Below are 20,550 nucleotides of genomic sequence, written 5' to 3' on the forward strand. Positions count from 1 at the left end.
TCAATCCTAGACCGACCATGTATAAAATGAATGCTTTACCACTGGGCTACGTCCTGCCCCAGCTGGACATTGGTGTAGAGCAATAAATACACCGGGTACTGTGAAAGCCTTTATTTTAGGTCCGATGACATATAACCGTAAATAAAATGTGTTGAGTGCATTGTTAAATATAACATTTCCTTCCTTCCTTTATTTTAGTGGGCTTACACAACCCTTGCAATTGCCAGCGACAATCGGCAATGCTGTGGGAATTGCCGTGAAGTTTTTCGTTCTCTTCAGAATTTTTTTTGCCATGCACTACAGCGCCCTCAATAGTTTAAAAAGTAGCAGGCTACAACAGTGATGATAGCAGGGGGCAAAGCGGGGGGTCTGGGGGCCCTCAGTCACGTGTAACGATGAACCAACCACATCACCCGAAACGGTAATGCTGCTTGATAAAAATTTCGATGTGAACTAATCGCGTTTCAAGACAAATAAACAACTATTTTGGCACCTTGTTTGGATCCCTTTTGTAGGAGACTTTATTAAAGAAGAAAAAGTACTTTTTTTTTACCATCAACAAAAAGTAGGCGGCGGCAAAAGCTCTTTCAGGCAGCGATTTGCCGCCGGAGACCGGGTACTTTTGAGGGCTCTGCACTATATTGGATTATTTTTTTCAAGATATATTTTTTCCTTATTGTTAAAAATAAAATATACTTTGTGAACTGAAAACGGATTAAAAGTATCTGAATCTCAGTGTTGGGTATGATTGTAAATACATGTAAATTACCAGCATTAAGTGAGTATCAACTAGGTCATTGAACTCTGTTGACTTTTCATAGCATGCGTTGCAGGGGTCACTGCACTGTGGGGTGGGGGTGACAACTTATGCATCGTTGAACCATGGCTATGGTGCATTTTGGGTGTTTTATTTTCAGGAATATGTTTAACATACACTCCTACAAGTCACTTGAAGTGTTATGGTCAGCCTGATGATGAGTTATTTGTAGATATACTTATATATATAGAGAGAGAGATCATTCCAATAGTTTAATCAAAATTTCTGCATCATTTATATTGGCAAAATATGCTACTCTTTCTTGGTGCCGAGTGGCCTAATAAAACAAAAACAAACAAAAAACATTACCAATTTACTTGGGTTTGAAAGGGGGGCATTTGGTCTTGGTGACAGATTTCCTAACAGAAATAATGCCATTATTATGGAAAATTATTTTAATTCTATATCACATTAAATATATTCTGACACTTTGATGTAATATTTAAAATATAAAATATAAAGATTGAACTGGCATGTCATTGCGGATTAACTACGATGTATATATTAAATAGTCAACCCCTTGCAACCCCATTGTTCTTGAACGAGCATATGTCATTCGCAAACGAATACTGCCACTGGTAAAAATAAACCTTACAAGCATATTGGCAAATAACACAAATAACAAATTAATCATTCAAATTTACTTACAATCCAGAGTTGTAAACATGTTGATGAAAAAAATGCTATGGAAAAAGCTGTGGACACTATTTTTCTTAATTGCAGGGGTTGAATACACATTTTATTTAAATTCATGGATTGAAAAGGTCATATCATAAATTTGCATTTATATGTATACATACATGTATTATATTTCCGTTGTGTTCTTAAATTCATTAACTGCACTAGTCCACGAATAGCACGAAACTTAGACCACCAAGAGAAAAGTGATTTCACAGTAATTAGCAGATTAGAAATTTTAAAGCTTGTTTTGTTTGGGTTAATGACACCTCTAGAGTACATTGATTTATCAGTTATTGGCATAATGGAAGAAGGAGAAGTTTGTTTTGTTTGGGTTAATGACACCTCTAGAGTACATTGATTTATCAGTTATCGGCATAATGGAAGAAGAAGAAGTTTGTTTTGTTTAACAACACCACTAGAGCACATTGATTTATTACTCATCGGCTATTGGATGTCAAACAAGGCCATTTTGAAACCTGCTACATTTTTCCATTAGTAGCAAGCGATCTTTTATATGAACCAACCCACAGACAGGATAGCATATACCACATCCTTTGATATGCCAGCCGTGGTGCACTGCCTGGAAAGAGAAATAACCCAATGGGCCCACCGATGGGATCGATCCCAGACTGACCGCGCATTGAGCGAGCTCTTTACCACTGTTAACACAATGGATGTCAGACATTTGGTCATTCTAACACATAGTCTTCAGAGAGTTCTTTTATATGCACATAACCATAGTAATGACAGCAGATGTTGATAACCTATTAACATGCTCCCATCCTCAAACGTCCAGGCATGTCTTCCCTGAGCCTAACATCGCCAATAGCTGAGTCCATTTCGGCTCATTCTGTGTCCTGTAATATACCAGCCTCGGTGGTGTCATGGTTAAGCTATCGGACATAAGGCTGGTAGGTACAGGGTTTTTAGCCCAGTATCGGCTCCCATCCAGAGCACATTTTAATGACTCAGTGGGTAGGTGTAAGACCACTACACCCTCTTCTCTCTCACTAACAACTAACCACTAATAACTAACTCACTGTCCTGGACAGACAGTCCAGATAGCTGAGGTGTGTGCCCAGGACAGCATGCTTGAACTGTAATTGGATATAAGTACGGAAATAAGTTGAAATGAAAACATCAGTTGTGGGGCACTGGTTCTGATGAAAATAAAACCATTTGGTCTACCAAGGGTTATCAACCCTATGATCCTCCATCAGTTGAATAAAGCTACAATTATGCTCCCCAACCCCAACCCATATCAGTATAATCACCAAAATTAACTGGGGTTCTTTAGCTTATTTGACAGTTTGGCAAACAAATCTTAATGCCTAAAATGTACTTGGAGGATTAGAGTGTTTAGTTACATGAAGTTAATAACCAAGATCAATACAGGTGGGCACAGGTGCAACTAACGAGATGAGGTAGATTTTAATCTTGGGGTTTTATACTGTTTACGACTTTACATCCTTCTGTTTATTTATTTTTAGATCTCACACAAAGTTCTTGTAGTACCAGTAAATTGTACACCATAGGTTAGTGGACACAATAATTGGAGACTCGGTTTGTTTTGACTTTTATACATATTACTGTTTGCAAACATTACAAAAGACTGAGTTTTCAGTGCTTTAGCCATTGGATTTTTACATGGCATGTAGGTACTGGATTCAGATTTTAAAATATTTTTTATGATGGGGAAGTGTAATACCATTACACTGATTTTTCTCTCACTAACCATTAACTACTAACCATTAACCCAGTCTTTGACAGGTATTCCAGCTAGCTCGGTTGTCAGAGATCAAAATAAGCACATGTATGTGTCTAGTAACCCATTTAGTATGGATTACCACAAAATTATAGGTTATGACACATATATTTCCATTAGTATTCCTATACAATTCCCCCACAGACACGTTGATACTTTGCTATTAATTCATATCACTGTTCTCATGTACTGACACTTGTATTTATATCTTATATTTAAACACAGATGTAAAACTGACTTCCTTCAGTAGACCCATTGGATCTTTTCCATATTCTGGCCAACGTCCAACGATTTGTACATTAAAAACTATTGTATATTAATGCTATTATGTGTGTGAGAAGAAGGGCAGGAATGTAGCCTAATGGTAAAGTGCTTGCCTGATGCACAGATTGGTCTAGGATTGACCCCCATCGTTGGGCCCATTGGGCTATTTCTCAGTTCAGCCAGTTCACCATGACTGGTATATCAAAGACCATGGTATGTGCTATCTTGTATGGGATGTGCATATAAAATATTCCTTGCCACTAATGAAAAAAAAAAATTGATGTGGCATGTTTTCTCTCTAAGACTATATGTCAAAATTACTAAATGTTTGACATCCAATAGCCGATGATTATTAAATCGATGTGCTCTAGTCGTTTTAACTTGTGAGAAGATGGCATACAGTATATTAAATCAATAAATGCCCTTTCTGAGCAGCCATTTATAAAATAAGGTATTATATTTCATTAAAAAATCGTATTCTAAACATGATATAAACAGGAATTTCATTTATGTAATTTCTTACTCTAATAACACATAAATCATTTCATTACAATTATATAATCGAGTGTGAGATTCGGAATGTGTAAAATAAGCATACAAATAGAACAATTTCTTTGACTTTAACACAATGTTATTAAAAACCTTCCACTTCATTGAACAAACATTTCTTTTCATTTATCCTTATTGTTCACTAAGGTTGGGAATTGGTAGGAAATTTCATGATCGATCACTGGTTATAATCGGTTTACACCAACTGATCAATTATGGATTATATAACTGGTTAGAATTATATGAACTTGCAAAGTATGGATTACATCATGAACTTGCAAAGTATCGATTACGTCATTGGTTAGAATTGTATGAACTTGCAAAGTATCGATTACATCATTGGTTAGAATTGTATGAACTTGCAAAGTATCGATTACGTCATTGGTTAGAATTATATGAACTTGCAAAGTATCGATTACGTCATTGGTTAGAATTATATGAACTTGCAAAGTATCGATTACGTCATACGTATCGATTACATCATTGGTTAGAATGTATAAGTATCGATTACTCATGCAAAAGTATCGATTACGTCATCAGAATTGTATGAACTTGCAAAGTATCGATTACGTCATTGGTTAGAATTATATGAACTTGCAAAGTATCGATTACGTCATTGGTTAGAATTGTATGAACTTGCAAAGTATCGATTATATCATTGGTTAGAATTATATGAACTTGTAAAGGATTTGAAGAACCGGATCCTCTGGGAAAGATCCTACAGATCATATTTTACTTTTAACAGCTACATGTATTGGTGAAAGCAAACGCTTTAAATAAGATGTAAAATATGGCCTGCGTTTATATTTTCAAAATAGCAGGCCAACAGAAATATTTCATGCTAAGAAAAAAATATGGCTTGCTGGAAACAGGACAGCATGTAGCATTGGGAAAGGAAGTGTGTGTGGGGGGGGGGGGGGGGGGGGGGAAGCATGTGCCCCCTACTTTGTAGCAGCAGTGATGGTTTTTATATATTTATACATGTATTTTTATATTATGTGTGTGTGTGTGTGTGTGCACATGTGTGTGTGTGCCTCCACCTTTTGGCACCTTCCTATACCCGTGATGTAGTTTGGAATAGTGTGTAAAAAAAAATTGGGACCTTTGAGGTGTGTTTTAGAGCATTATGGAATTAAAATATGACAGAATCCTGAGCTAAATAGCAGGTGAGATAATCGTACGTAAATCTGTCTTGTGAAAAATTACCTGCAATATTTTGATGATTTTAACAGGCGAATTTCTATTTCACATGCTAGGTCTAAAAAAACCAGACTGCTTTTCGTAGGCCACTATTTCAAGCCCTGAAACACCAGTTTATTTACATGAAAATTCCGTCATCTAAACTGTTGGAACATTAGTATTAACATTTGCTACAACAGTCGATTACGAATTAAATTATTACTGATCATCAGATTGGTAGAACGCAACCACTGAATTTTAGATTATAATTGTTCCTTGGACCATCACAATTATTTATTGTTTTGATAATAAAGAATCATCAATCATTCATTTGACTTGAGGATTCTTTATGTCTGTTATCTTAATAATAGCTGATTTTATAACATCAAGCTATGCCCCATAAATTAACTTCGATAAGTGGTGGACGGTTAGATATATACTGCAGATATTGTACGGCTCACCAACACCTTTGATTAGGTTTGGTGAAGCATGGAGGATCTGGTATTGTTCCAGTGGGTGGTTTGTAATGTGCTTACTCTGATATAACTTTAACTTTGGTTGCGAGAGCTTTCGTGTGGTTACTGCAAACAAGGCAGAAACATACGATCTCAAGAACTGCATTACCAGTAGTATTACATCTTTAACATCGGGAGAATTGGGGTTTCCTGTAACCATTCATCCATCCATCCATCCACCTACATATACATACTTATATGTGCATGTATCCATCCATCCGTCCGTCCGTCCATCCGTCCATCCATCCATCCATCCATCCATCCATCCATCCATCCCTCCTCCCTCCATCCACCCACCCACCCACCCATCCATCCCTCCATCCATCCATCCATCCTTCCCTCCCTCCCTCCCTCCCTCCCTCCATCCCTCCCTCCCTCCATCCCTCCAACCATCCATCCATCCAACCATCCATCCATCCATCCATCCATCCATCCATCCATCCCTCCAACCATCCATCCATCCATCCAACCATCCAACCATCCATCCATCCATCCATCCATCCATCCATCCATCCAACCATCAGCAATAATATAGGCATCAAAAGTGGACTCAAAAGGGGTCGGGATGTAGCCCAGTTGTAAAGCGCAGTTGGTTTGGGATTGATCCCTGTTGGTAGGCCCATCCAACCACATCACGACTGGTATATCAAAGGCTGTAATATGTGCTATCCTGTCTGTGGGATAATACATATAAAAGATCCCTTGCTACTAATGGAAAAACGTAGCTGGTTTCCTCTCTATATATCTCTATATGTCAAAATTACCATATGTTTAACATCCAACAGCCGATGATTGATAAATCAATGTGCTCTAGTGGTGTCATTAAACAAAACAAATTTTGGACTCAAAAGATTATGCATCCCCCTCCCCTCACCAGTTGAAGGTCAACTAATATAACTTGTTCTCCCCTCCACATGTGTTGGCAACATCTGCTGTTTACTGGTGTGTGTGTCTGGTGTTAGTAATTAATGCCTTTTATTTTGGTAAAACTTAAATGGTTGAACATTTTAATTCAAACTCAAATTCCTGTCTGTGTACAAGTGTATACAGGAGACTCAGGACTAAGTCGTGTGGTGACAGTGTTCTGAATGTTTTTTTCTTCATTTTTAACACCAAATGTAATATATGTGTTTAGGGCTGCAAATAGGAAGCACAATATGGCATGCTGTTACGTCTTAAAAGTAGCAGGCCAAAGGAAATATGTCCTGCTCCAAATAAGACAATACCAGGTGGGTTTTTTGGAACAGTGTGCTTAATTTACCATTTATTAAACACTACAAACATACTGATTAAATAATGTGCTGTGTGGTGTCACATTCCTGTTCTTTCTCTCCATGTGTGATGTATTTTCCACGGCCAGCCATGTTACTTATTGTTCTGACATTTTAAGCTCCTCTTTGACTTTAAGCTTGTGGTAGTCCATCTTCCAGTCTTATTTATCACTAAAGTCTGAAACACGTCAAATGTATCACGCCATGCCGCTTGTATTTGATATATGTCTCTGATACCCTTCATACCCATTGTAAGACTATGTTTGCACTGTCATCATGCACAGGTGACAAATACTTGTGTAACTACTTGATTGGAAATCTCACACAGGTACATATGTAACACCCTATAAACACTGTGACAGGAAGTTGGCTTCAAACATGTAAATGTTATATTTACACAGTAAACAGCTACACAAGAGTGAAATTTATTAGTCTCCTACCGGTCCAACTGGAGGGGACTATAAGTTTCATCTCTCTCTGTCTTTCTGTCTGTCTGTCAGTCTGGCCCACATATAGTTTTCTGGACATTTTTGAGAATGCTTCAAAATACTGAGCTGAAATTTTGTGTATAACTGTATTGTGTACTGTTACCAGAGCCGGTTTAGCCTAATAGCACATGTAGCACTTGCTATGGGCTCTGCGGTGATGTGTACATTTATTTTTACTAGGTCATTTTTCCCCCACTCTCCAAGAGGGTTGTAAAATATATATCCTGGGAAGGGGGTCCTGCTGATATTTGTGCTACAGACCCCGCAGATCCTTAAACCGGCTCCGACTGTTACAGATCAAGTTTGACTTTCATGGTGATTTACACTTTTTCACATAATTATGGCCCTTGAGAGATAGGAGATATAGAAATGTGTTGGCCCAGTAGAGGACATGTATTGCTTTAGCAGTACTCTCAGAATGCTTGTTTACACAATTTTATAATAGATTTGTTTGAAAATTAAAAATTTAAAAACAATTGGAATCTCATGTCATAATATTGCACAATAAAACATGAGTGGATTAAATATAACAGACAATTGGTGAAAACAAATTTAACTCTGTGTGAACTGCATTTGTTTATTATGCTTTAAGCTGTTGTTTGCTAAATAAGAATTGAATTAAAATTCAGTGAATTTTTTTAATGGTAATTTTTTCAAAACGCAATTGAGAATTAGTATGTTTAATAAGCCTTATTTCTAATTTTATTCGGTAAAACAAGTTGGATTTGACTATATTGTCGGCTCACAAATCTTTTTGTGGAACATAAACCATGATTCAGCATAGCATTTACATGTATTAATATATATTTCATTTGCTTGGCCTTATATACTACACACACAATGTAGGAAATAAATATCATAATACATTTGGGTTGTGTTTTGTCTTTTAACATTGATAACATCAATATTAACTAAAGCATTACTTTATAATATCCATTCAAGACAAGAATAATATTTTATTTAGGTATACATTTTATTTTTTTGTACTCAATATGAAAAGCTTTGGCTATTTGCGTGAGGTGGTTTATTCTGTGTTGTACTATAATACTTTCAGGTCGTGGACTGATTCTATCTGCATGACGAGTTTACCTGTGATTAGTGCTGTAATGACATGCACATTGAGTCTGCATGACTGTATGCCAGTTGAGCCTGTTCATTCGGGCTTTTGTTGTACAACACAAAGTGAAATATATATATGCATGTCATTGTGTAATAGCTAGGGGAAATGCATCATAAACATGCTTTAAAAAAAATGTCTTTACTTCTTTAAAAAAAAAAAAAAAAAAAAAAAATCATTAAAGAATTTTTTGTTTCTTTACTTCTTTAAAAAAAAAATCATTAAAGAAAATTAAATGGCTGTATACTACATAAATAGTGGGTTAATTACATTTGCTATTTTAACTTGATTGTTAAAGTTTGTTTGTTTTGTTTTGATTTATAAATCACCAGCAACTGGATGTCAAACATTTGATAGGTTTTGACACACAGACTTAGATGAAACCAGCTACGTTTTTTTTATCTTTTATAAATGCACTAAGTTTCACATAGACAGAATACCACATATGGGACACTGGTTGGGATAGGGGAAAACTCAAGAAGAGAATCGGTCTACTTAGGGGATTCAATCTTTTGACCCGACTGAGCTCAAGATCCCCCATCCCTCTAAGTTGAATTGGTGCTTTAGTTATCTGGTTAGTTGTTAGTGGTTAGTAAGAGAAGGCCATGTAGTGGCATATATATTCACTTCCCTTTTTGCATGAGGCTTGTAAATAGAGGGGAAATTAGAAGGGGTTAACCTTTCCCCTTGCACCAAGAAATTGTTCTTTTTAAAAAATTATTTTCATTGGAAACATGACCCATTCCCCCCCCCCCCCCCCCCCCCCCCCCGCCCAAATGCTTGCCACAGTCTAAACCACCTGCATAATTTTCTGCACATGTACCTTGTGCATTTAAAATGTATTTTGGTTTTGAGCTAGTACTAAGATACGAACCCAGTACCTACTACTTTAATGGTCGATGCCATGCTTAAAACTATGTCACTGTCATGGCTGCGACCAGCTAACATACTATACTTAATGGAGCATAGGCTGAGTCTAATCAAACTCTCAGATTTCCTGATATACTGACTAACAAATTGTCTTTGAAATCATTATTTACCTGAACATGTACATCAAAAGATCTGGTTCTTAAATCTAACAAGTTAAATCACACACACACATGACATTTTATATTACTATGTTTACTTACACTGGTCAGTGTAAATTTCTAGTAGATTATCATTAATATAGGGTTACAGATGTGTGTGACTCTTAACAGTGTTTTACTCATGTAAAAGAAGAAAGAGATTTTTATATTGGTCAGTGTACATTTGTAATAAAAAAAAAATAATATCACGTTACTATATCATCCTACTTGACCATATTTGACCAACTTAAAACCATGTACTGGCCAGTACTGTATACATACTTTATAACAGATTTTCAATGGCAAACATTTTACAATATTGACTTCAGAAACATAATATAATGGGCCAAATTTATGAAGCATGTTTTTGTTAAACACAGGTGTTTAAGCACAATAAATGTATATAGTTGCATGTGTGTAAGTCTAAAAACAGGCTTTGTAAATTCAGCCACAAATATTTGTATTATTTCCATTTAACAGGTTTTAAACAAACTCTCAGTTGATCAAATATGATAAAAAGAAGTTTTCATTCAAGATTGTTTATGCTTACGATGTTCTTAAAGCACTTTACTCTGATGTCTGTTATTGGTATTTGATTTGATTTTATCTTTGATATTATGCCAACCTTTCCTAGACCTACCACACTGTGATGACTTTACAGGGTTCGACAGATCGACTGGCCCTCTATCCAAGCTAGTGAATTTTTTATCTGTGCTAGTGGAAATTATCAACTATAACATACAAGACACTAGCCAAAGCTTCTGTGAGAGCTAGTGACTTTCTCAAACATTTGTCAAACATTGCAAGTTTGTATACTATAATTTACCAAAAATGGAGTTAACCTTGCACACAATTGGTAAAAAAGTGAATTATTATACTTACTGAGGAATCTTAAACTGGTTTGGTTATGGTTTTCTATGCGATCGACAGTCCAGTTGACAATCATTGTGAAAATTATGTGTTTATTTGTATTCATGCAACAGTGTGACTGAACTGAATTTGAGTGTGGGTGTTAACTGTATAATTAACATACCAGTATAGGATAATGGTTTCTCTGAGGAACTGGTTAAAACCCCATCAGAATACAAGTTATCTGCTTATTTCGGTGCTGGCTTTTTGACACATAATTGTGCATTCCACCGCTAATTTTAGAACACCATGACCACATTAGAAGGTGATAGCTTCCCCGGTGGAAGCCAGGGTATTAACAATGATCAGTCAATAAAACTGCCTATCAATCAAGCCATCTGACTGTGACATCGATTCTCTTGATGATATCTTCCTACGAACATGTAACATTGATCTGACACACAACTGCAGAGTAGAAAGCACACATGGGACAGTAGTTTTACTAAAGAGACAATGTTTGCATTAAATCAGACCGCTCGTGAAGAAACAAAATTACACCTAGAGGAGGTAATGTAAACATTTATATGTTTCTGTTGTCCTGTTTAAGAAGAATCTCTCTCTTTTGTTTTTAGGATGATAAAAATCTGTTGCTATAAAGAATGAGGTGGTGTTTTAACTGGAGTAAAATATATCAGTTATGGGATAGACAAGTTTCAGTTACTAAACTACTTGGTTTTATTTCTTTGCATGTAGTGTAGTGGTTGTGTGCTACTGAGGTGCAGTAGATTGTAGGATTGATTCCCATCAGTAGACCTAATGTTCCATGACTGGTATGTGCTGACCCCTTTCTACTACTGTAAATAAGAAATTCTTAGCATTCTTAAAATTTAGCTAAATTCATACAAGTGACATATTAGTGACAAAAAACTTCATTGATGTTGTCACATCAAATTTAAAAACTCAGGGGTGGGAATTCTCCTCGAATCAGCTGTTTTCCTCTAATGGAACATTGCGTTTCCTCACATTTTAATAGTCCTTTCCTCCAAAATGTGTCAGATGGCATAGATTTTAACCTAGTATTTCAAGAATTTATGGGACCCCTCTAGATTTCCTCTTTTTTTACAATTCACCAATTCCCACCCCTGAAACTTCAAGTGTCAGTTTGCAGGATTCAAACCTACAGCACTGATTCACATGACATATGACAGTCTGCTATGTTAACCCCTTGGCTACTGGGTCTTCTACAAAAATGGAAGCTCAATTAACAGTAGTTACTGATGAGTGCTGGCAGACACTTGGTTTGAAACAAATGCAACGGTTTGGTATTAGTATACAGCAATTTTAAAATTAGAACAGGGTTAATAATGTACTCAGGGACTAATAGTCCACCAGCAGAAATATCCACCCAATAAATATAATATTTAAAAGTACCAATGTCAGCTGGCAGGATTCGAACTTACTACACTGTTTCGTATGATATAAAGAAGGAAGTAAGGAAGGAAATGGGTTTATTTAATGACACACTCAACACATTTTGTTTATGGTTATATGGCATCAGACGTATGGTTAAGGACCACACATATATTGAGAGAGGAAACCTGCTGTCGCCATTTCATGGGCTACTCTTTTCGATTAGCAGCAAGGGATCTTTTATATGCACCATCCCACAGATAGGATAGTACATACGACAGCCTTTGTTACACCAGTTGTGGAGCATTGGCTGGAATGAGAAATAGCCCAATGGGTCCATCGATGGGGATCGATCCTGGACCGATCGCACATCAAGAGAACACTTTATCACTGGGCTATGTCCCACCCCTGATATAAAGAAGCTTAAAGGGATAGTAAACTCAAACATGAGCCTTATGTGTTGGAAAGATGCATACCCGGACCACCAACACATACTGACACTTTAAAGGGAGAGTAAACTCAAACATGAGCCTTATATGTTGGAAAGATGCATACCCGGACCACCAACGCATACTGACACTTTAAAGGGAGAGTAAACTCAAACATGAGCCTTATATGTTGGAAAGATGCATACCCGGACCACAAACACATATTGACACTTTAACAAATGAAAAATACGTAATTGTAGAGTTAATAAAAAAAACTTGATTATTCCTGCTAATTGGGGGGCAACCATTTTCTTTTGTTTTCGTTGCGTCCGGAATTCTAGCTTGGAGCAAAGTGACGTCAGCTCCGACCAATTCCTGGCTGCACCCGTTGTATATAATAGCCATCATATTTAACCGTTTTATTAATTAAATATAAGATTATACTTGTTGATATTAAACAATAATATACATTATATATCACTGAATATGCATACAGTCCAAAAGCCTTCTGTGAGCATTCCTTTAAATTATAGAATTGGCTGAATTAATACTTTTGATTAATTTTGACATTATGCAGCTTACAGATAACTTAAATTTAGAAGAAAATTGCAGCAATGTGCATGCTAACTAATTATTGTTGTTGGCTATATAACATGTAACCATTGTTGTGTCTTCAGTTAATCACAGACAAAACAATCACATAAAAGTTTTTTTCAAACAGTCTGTTGTATGTCTCTTTAAATTTAGCATCATGAAATATTAGTGTTTTGTATGGGCTTACTATAAATTCGCTGAAATTTTATGCTCACTAACATTCCTGATTTACAGTATTTTGTAAGAGTAGCCTATTGTGCAGCAGTCGTTTTCCTGTATTTTACTCAATACATAGAGGATATATATATATATATTATTATATAGTTATATGTTTTTTGTCAAATATGATTTATATCTCATCGAGTGAAGTTTGAAATCATATCTCACGAGTCACACTTGTACAGCGAGTGTGATATGATTGCAAACTTCACGAGATGAGATAGAAGTCATATTTGACAAAAAAACCATGAAATTTTCTATTTATTATATAACTTTTGGCAATTTACCTTTATTTTAAAATGCCAGCAGCAAAATAGTTCCGGCTTTGTTACAGTGAAGATAACACTTTCTACAGTGACGATAACACATTTTAGAGTTAAATAGTGAAAGTTTCACTCTGAAATGTTTTATCATCACTGAGTGACTGATAACACTTTTATTTCACTGATATTTTAAGATATTTCACTAAATGTTATATAATACCAAATGTCGACATTCCATTTGGAATCTGGTTGCCACCATAGTTTAAAATGTATGGAGGAGTCATTGAACAAACATTCTTTTCATGTCCCTGTTACTTTTATATTTTAAAACTACATGTTATAAAGTTAAAAAGTTAAAGTTTCTTTTGTTTAAAAGGACATTCTTGAGTTTGCTGCAATTTTTAAGACGTTATCGACTACAGAGATTTTTTAATGATTATAATTACATATCTAATATATTTTAGTGGCATTTTAAAAAATGTGCATGTTTCTGATCGTTCTAATATTTGTATTAGGTTAAATTTCATTTTATTTCCTAAAATATTGCTTTTTCGTACGTACAAAATTATTTGAAGACAAAATTCAGTTTGGGCTTCTTAGAAATATTAATAAGACAACTAGAAACACATTGAATATACAGACACTGATATCCTAAACAAGAAAATATATTTAATATGTAAGTTTAATCGTAGAAATAAGTTATTAATCGGAAACATCTTACAATGGAGCAAACTCAGGAATGTCCCTTTAACAATCCCATTATGTGGATTTATCATTGGCTACTGAATGTCAAACATTTGATCATTCTGACACGTAGTCTTCAGAGGAAACCTACATTTTTTTCATTAGCATTAAGGCATATTTGAAATACACTTACCTACGAACAGGACAGCACATGCCATGGCCTGACCTGTAATAAAACAGTCATGGGGCACTAGTTGGGACGGGTGGGAAAAACAATAGAGAATTGGTCTACATTGTCCATTAATTTTCCGTATAAAAAAGTGTACATTTTCATGGTATTTGTGTCACCATTTCCATGTGTGTTTTCTTCAAATTATCCAAATATTGATGCATGACTAATCTGGCTAATTGCAGAAAAGTAGTGTGTGTCAGGCAAGGATTGGAGGAGGGTAGTAGTCATGGCTTAAAACTTTTTAATTCATCAAAATATGAATGCAAAAAAGTAAGCACCGTTTCACCAATCAGATTACCATAAAATGTATAGATACAAAGAAAATTTAATTATAACTAATTGAACTCCTCTGGAAGTTGCATATTGTTTGGACAACACGACCATGCAAATGTTAATACATTTAGATAAAGATTTGCATTAAACTACATATTATATTTCTTTTTCTTCACAATTTATAACATATAACAGTAATATTATATTTTTGTGTATTAGACAGATACTGAACCAGCTATATTCTTCAATTGGCAAGCCGTTATGCTTACAGTGTTAATAAGTACATCTAAATGTAAACTTATTAATACTGTAACAGTACATTCAAGATGTAATATTACATAATGTTAGCTGTTCTTATTTAGTATGACATTAAACCATAAATACAGCTACAAGAGTTAAGGTGTGGGTATCTGTTACAACACCTAATTATTATCCTCACCTATGGGCTAGACTATAGGCTAATTATGAAAGACGTAAATACTTCCTTTATTTTCTCGATTAATTATAATCTACTTATGGGAAGGTTGTTTAGGACTGATATATCATTGCCACCCCCCCCCCCACCCCCACCCCCCACCCCCCGTGGTCTTTACCAGAAATATTTGAAAAGGGTTCGCTTTCATAATGAACTTACAGTAAAGTACTCTTATAACCAACCGAAAGGGACCATGATAGTTAGTTCGTTATAGCAGTGGCTTGTTATACACATTTGCATAAGTTGGTTATTAATGTATAGGGAAATAAAACAAGACTTTATGATCTGTTCGTTCTATGCAGTACATCATTCTAAGCATGTTCGTTATAAATGTACTTTACTGCAGTACTTTTTTATGGTTAATATATAAAACAATTTTAAGATAAAGAACTGTAAGAAAGAAAATTAATCGCCGAAATGAAGTTTGTTCACCCCCTTCCCAAATTCCTTCATTTTTATTTGCAAGAGGCAATTACTGCACAAAATACACAGTATGCTTTTTGATAATCAACTTCATGAGCAGATTTTCCACTTCATCTTAAATGTGTTATGTTATATATCTACAAAATTTATATCAATCAGGTGTAGAACTGCTTCTCATTTTTTAGCTTTTGTTTCCAATTTAATATCTGAGAAAAGCAAACATTTCTCCCCACTCTACATAGCAAATTTTGAGACTTGTGTATCAAAGTATTGGGGTTTAAGCTGGACAAAAAATATTAATAACTGTTTGGTGAATTTGATAAAAACAAAATCTGTTGACAGACTCAAATTTCAGTTGGCTAAAGAAAATACATTTAATTGTCAAATTCCAAATGAGCTTTTTGGTGTTTTGTTAACCTGTCTATTAAGGACACCCAATTTACCAGCTGAAACTGGCATTTTAAGAGTAAGTGGCCATTACACAAATTAGAACACATTTGTATGCAGAATTTACGCAGACAGGATATTGTTAATCCCATTATGGCAACCCAGGAGAGCTATAAAGAAAATTGTATGCAAAAGTAATTGTACATGCTTTGTTTAACAACACTGAATACATTGATTTCTTACACACCCTTGGTGAGAACACCATGCATTATTTTTGGTAACACATTGATTGTCAACACACGTATGTGTGTTAACAATTTCAAGACATACGACTGGCTGCTCCTAGATGATGGCCAGGTTACCAGTGCCATGCAGCCAATGAAAAAGAACAGTGGAAATAGATTACACTGTGACGCGTAAATTCGCTACAAGTGCAACGGCTGTCAATAACTTTTAGTCGAAAAAGATTTGCTTAAAACCTGGTTTTTGAGGATATGTAAGAAATAGAATAATACAGTCTTGTCCATTAGATACCATTTATCTTACAACTCGTTGTTTAAAAACATATCAAACTCGCTTTTGCTCGTTAGATATATTTTAAAACAACTCGTGAAATAAATAGTATCTAACAGCCACTCATGTATTATTCTCTATTTATTTATTAGCGGCTATTGGATGTCAAGAGACATGCAAAAGTATTTTAATGTATAGTACCGGTAGGTTCATATGTGCTTATTCTGTATTTTATTAACTATATTACCACTTCGTTATTGCATGATACTAAAATGTTTCTTAATTATTTAACTTTTTTTATTTTGTAGCTTCGACATTTAAAACGGCGAAGTTTAGAACCTGAAGATCCCGACTTTAATGTGAATCCCGACCCTGTTCCATTTTTACCTCAGAATTTCATGTGAGTGCCAACACTGACTTAAATACATGTAATCATTATTGGTTAATACACATATTATCATTACCTTTATTAATGTTAATATTGGGATTATGGTTAGTAAGCTAAACAAATAACATACATGTGCTAATTTATACATTTGAATATACAGTCACATACACCACAAGGTGAAAAGTTTTTTTTTAACGACATCACTAGAGCACATTGGATGTCAAAGGCACAAATACACACGTACAATACCAATATCATTGATACAGGTTTTATAAATCCGTTTTGATGCATTATAAGTTATATTTCTAGTATCTTGTTCAGACTGCTATAATTATTGAAATTTATAATTCAACATGTTTAGAACAATGAATATTTTAATAGTTGTTAAGGTTAAACACCATCATTACTTACTCCATGTAGTTCAATACAATTTCTGTCAGAATATATTCTGTGAAAAATACAAGACTATTCAGATGGTCGTGTGACTACTAATTTTAGGGAGTGCTCTCAACTGACAAGTCCTGTGTAAAATATCTACATACATGTAGATCGACCATGAAAATTTTCAGTTAACAGCCCTCATGTCTGAGCACTACCTCATGTTGCTGTTATACATGTGGCACTATACCACTTGCACAGTTGTTATCGGTTATAACTACATACATGTAGATCGATCATGAACATTTTCAGTTAACAGCCCTCATGTCTGAGCACTACCTCGTGTTGCTGTTATACATGTGGCACTATACCACTTGCACAGTTGTTATCGGTTATAACTACATACATGTAGATCGATCATGAACATTTTCAGTTAACAGCCCTCATGTCTGAGCACTACCTCGTGATGCTGTTATACATGTGGCACTATACCACTTGCACAGTTGTTATCGGTTATAACTACATACATGTAGATCGATCATGAACATTTTCAGTTAACAGCCCTCATGTCTAAGCACTACCTCGTGATGCTGTTATACATGTGGCACTATACCACTTGCACAGTTGTTATCGGTTATAACTACATACATGTAGATCGATCATGAACATTTTCAGTTAACAGCCCTCATGTCTGAGCACTACCTCGTGATGCTGTTATACATGTGGCACTATACCACTTGCACAGTTGTTATCGGTTATAACTACATACATGTAGATCGATCATGAACATTTTCAGTTAACAGCCCTCATGTCTGAGCACTACCTCGTGATGCTGTTATACATGTGGCACTATACCACTTGCACAGTTGTTATCGGTTATAACTACATACATGTAGATCGATCATGAACATTTTCAGTTAACAGCCCTCATGTCTGAGCACTACCTCGTGATGCTGTTATACATGTGGCACTATACCACTTGCACAGTTGTTATCGGTTATAACTACATACATGTAGATCGATCATGAACATTTTCAGTTAACAGCCCTCATGTCTGAGCACTACCTCGTGATGCTGTTATACATGTGGCACTATACCACTTGCACAGTTGTTATCGGTTATAACTACATACATGTAGATCGATCATGAACATTTTCAGTTAACAGCCCTCATGTCTGAGCACTACCTCGTGATGCTGTTATACATGTGGCACTATACCACTTGCACAGTTGTTATCGGTTATAACTACATACATGTAGATCGATCATGAACATTTTCAGTTAACAGCCCTCATGTCTGAGCACTACCTCGTGATGCTGTTATACATGTGGCACTATACCACTTGCACAGTTGTTATCGGTTATAACTACATACATGTAGATCGATCATGAACATTTTCAGTTAACAGCCCTCATGTCTGAGCACTACCTCGTGATGCTGTTATACATGTGGCACTATACCACTTGCACAGTTGTTATCGGTTATAACTACATACATGTAGATCGATCATGAACATTTTCAGTTAACAGCCCTCATGTCTGAGCACTACCTCGTGTTGCTGTTATACATGTGGCACTATACCACTTGCACAGTTGTTATCGGTTATAACTACATACATGTAGATCGACCATGAACATTTTCAGTTAACAGCCCTCATGTCTGAGCACTACCTCGTGATGCTGTTATACATGTGGCACTATACCACTTGCACAGTTGTTATCGGTTATAACTACATACATGTAGATCGATCATGAACATTTTCAGTTAACAGCCCTCATGTCTGAGCACTACCTCGTGATGCTGTTATACATGTGGCACTATACCACTTGCACAGTTGTTATCGGTTATAACTACATACATGTAGATCGACCATGAACATTTTCAGTTAACAGCCCTCATGTCTGAGCACTACCTCGTGATGCTGTTATACATGTGGCACTATACCACTTGAACAGTTGTTATCGGTTATAACTACATACATGTAGATCGACCATGAACATTTTCAGTTAACAGCCCTCATGTCTGAGCACTACCTCGTGATGCTGTTATACATGTGGCACTATACCACTTGAACAGTTGTTATCGGTTATAACTACATACATGTAGATCGACCATGAACATTTTCAGTTAACAGCCCTCATGTCTGAGCACTACCTCGTGATGCTGTTATACATGTGGCACTATACCACTTGCACAGTTGTTATCGGTTATAACTACATACATGTAGATCGACCATGAACATTTTCAGTTAACAGCCCTCATGTCTGAGCACTACCTCGTGATGCTGTTATACATGTGGCACTATACCACTTGAACAGTTGTTATCGGTTATAACTACATACATGTAGATCGATCATGAACATTTTCAGTTAACAGCCCTCATGTCTGAGCACTACCTCGTGATGCTGTTATACATGTGGCACTATACCACTTGCACAGTTGTTATCGGTTATAACTACATACATGTAGATCGACCATGAACATTTTCAGTTAACAGCCCTCATGTCTGAGCACTACCTCGTGATGCTGTTATACATGTGGCACTATACCACTTGAACAGTTGTTATCGGTTATAACTACATACATGTAGATCGACCATGAACATTTTCAGTTAACAGCCCTCATGTCTGAGCACTACCTCGTGATGCTGTTATACATGTGGCACTATACCACTTGAACAGTTGTTATCGGTTATAACTACATACATGTAGATCGACCATGAACATTTTCAGTTAACAGCCCTCATGTCTGAGCACTACCTCGTGATGCTGTTATACATGTGGCACTATACCACTTGCACAGTTGTTATCGGTTATAACTACATACATGTAGATCGACCATGAACATTTTCAGTTAACAGCCCTCATGTCTGAGCACTACCTCGTGATGCTGTTATACATGTGGCACTATACCACTTGCACAGTTGTTATCGGTTATAACTACATACATGTAGATCGATCATGAACATTTTCAGTTAACAGCCCTCATGTCTGAGCACTACCTCGTGATGCTGTTATACATGTGGCACTATACCACTTGCACAGTTGTTATCGGTTATAACTACATACATGTAGATCGATCATGAACATTTTCAGTTAACAGCCCTCATGTCTGAGCACTACCTCGTGATGCTGTTATACATGTGGCACTATACCACTTGCACAGTTGTTATCGGTTATAACTACATACATGTAGATCGATCATGAACATTTTCAGTTAACAGCCCTCATGTCTGAGCACTACCTCGTGATGCTGTTATACATGTGGCACTATACCACTTGCACAGTTGTTATCGGTTATAACTACATACATGTAGATCGA

The 20,550-nt window shown here is 35.9% G+C and overlaps 1 protein-coding gene across 2 annotated transcripts in view; it reads left to right on the forward strand.

Moving 5' to 3' along the window:
- LOC121372220 overlaps positions 1 to 20,550 on the forward strand; it is a 48,604-nt gene that overhangs the window by 865 nt on the left and 27,189 nt on the right. For both annotated transcript variants that reach the window (XM_041498506.1, XM_041498507.1), the window contains exon 2: positions 16,772 to 16,863. In XM_041498506.1, the coding sequence (XP_041354440.1) occupies positions 16,772 to 16,863 (92 nt within the window). The remainder of the gene's footprint in view (positions 1 to 16,771; positions 16,864 to 20,550) is intronic.

The sequence above is a fragment of the Gigantopelta aegis genome, chromosome 4 (assembly GCF_016097555.1).
Source record: "Gigantopelta aegis isolate Gae_Host chromosome 4, Gae_host_genome, whole genome shotgun sequence".
Classification (NCBI taxonomy): domain Eukaryota; kingdom Metazoa; phylum Mollusca; class Gastropoda; order Neomphalida; family Peltospiridae; genus Gigantopelta; species Gigantopelta aegis.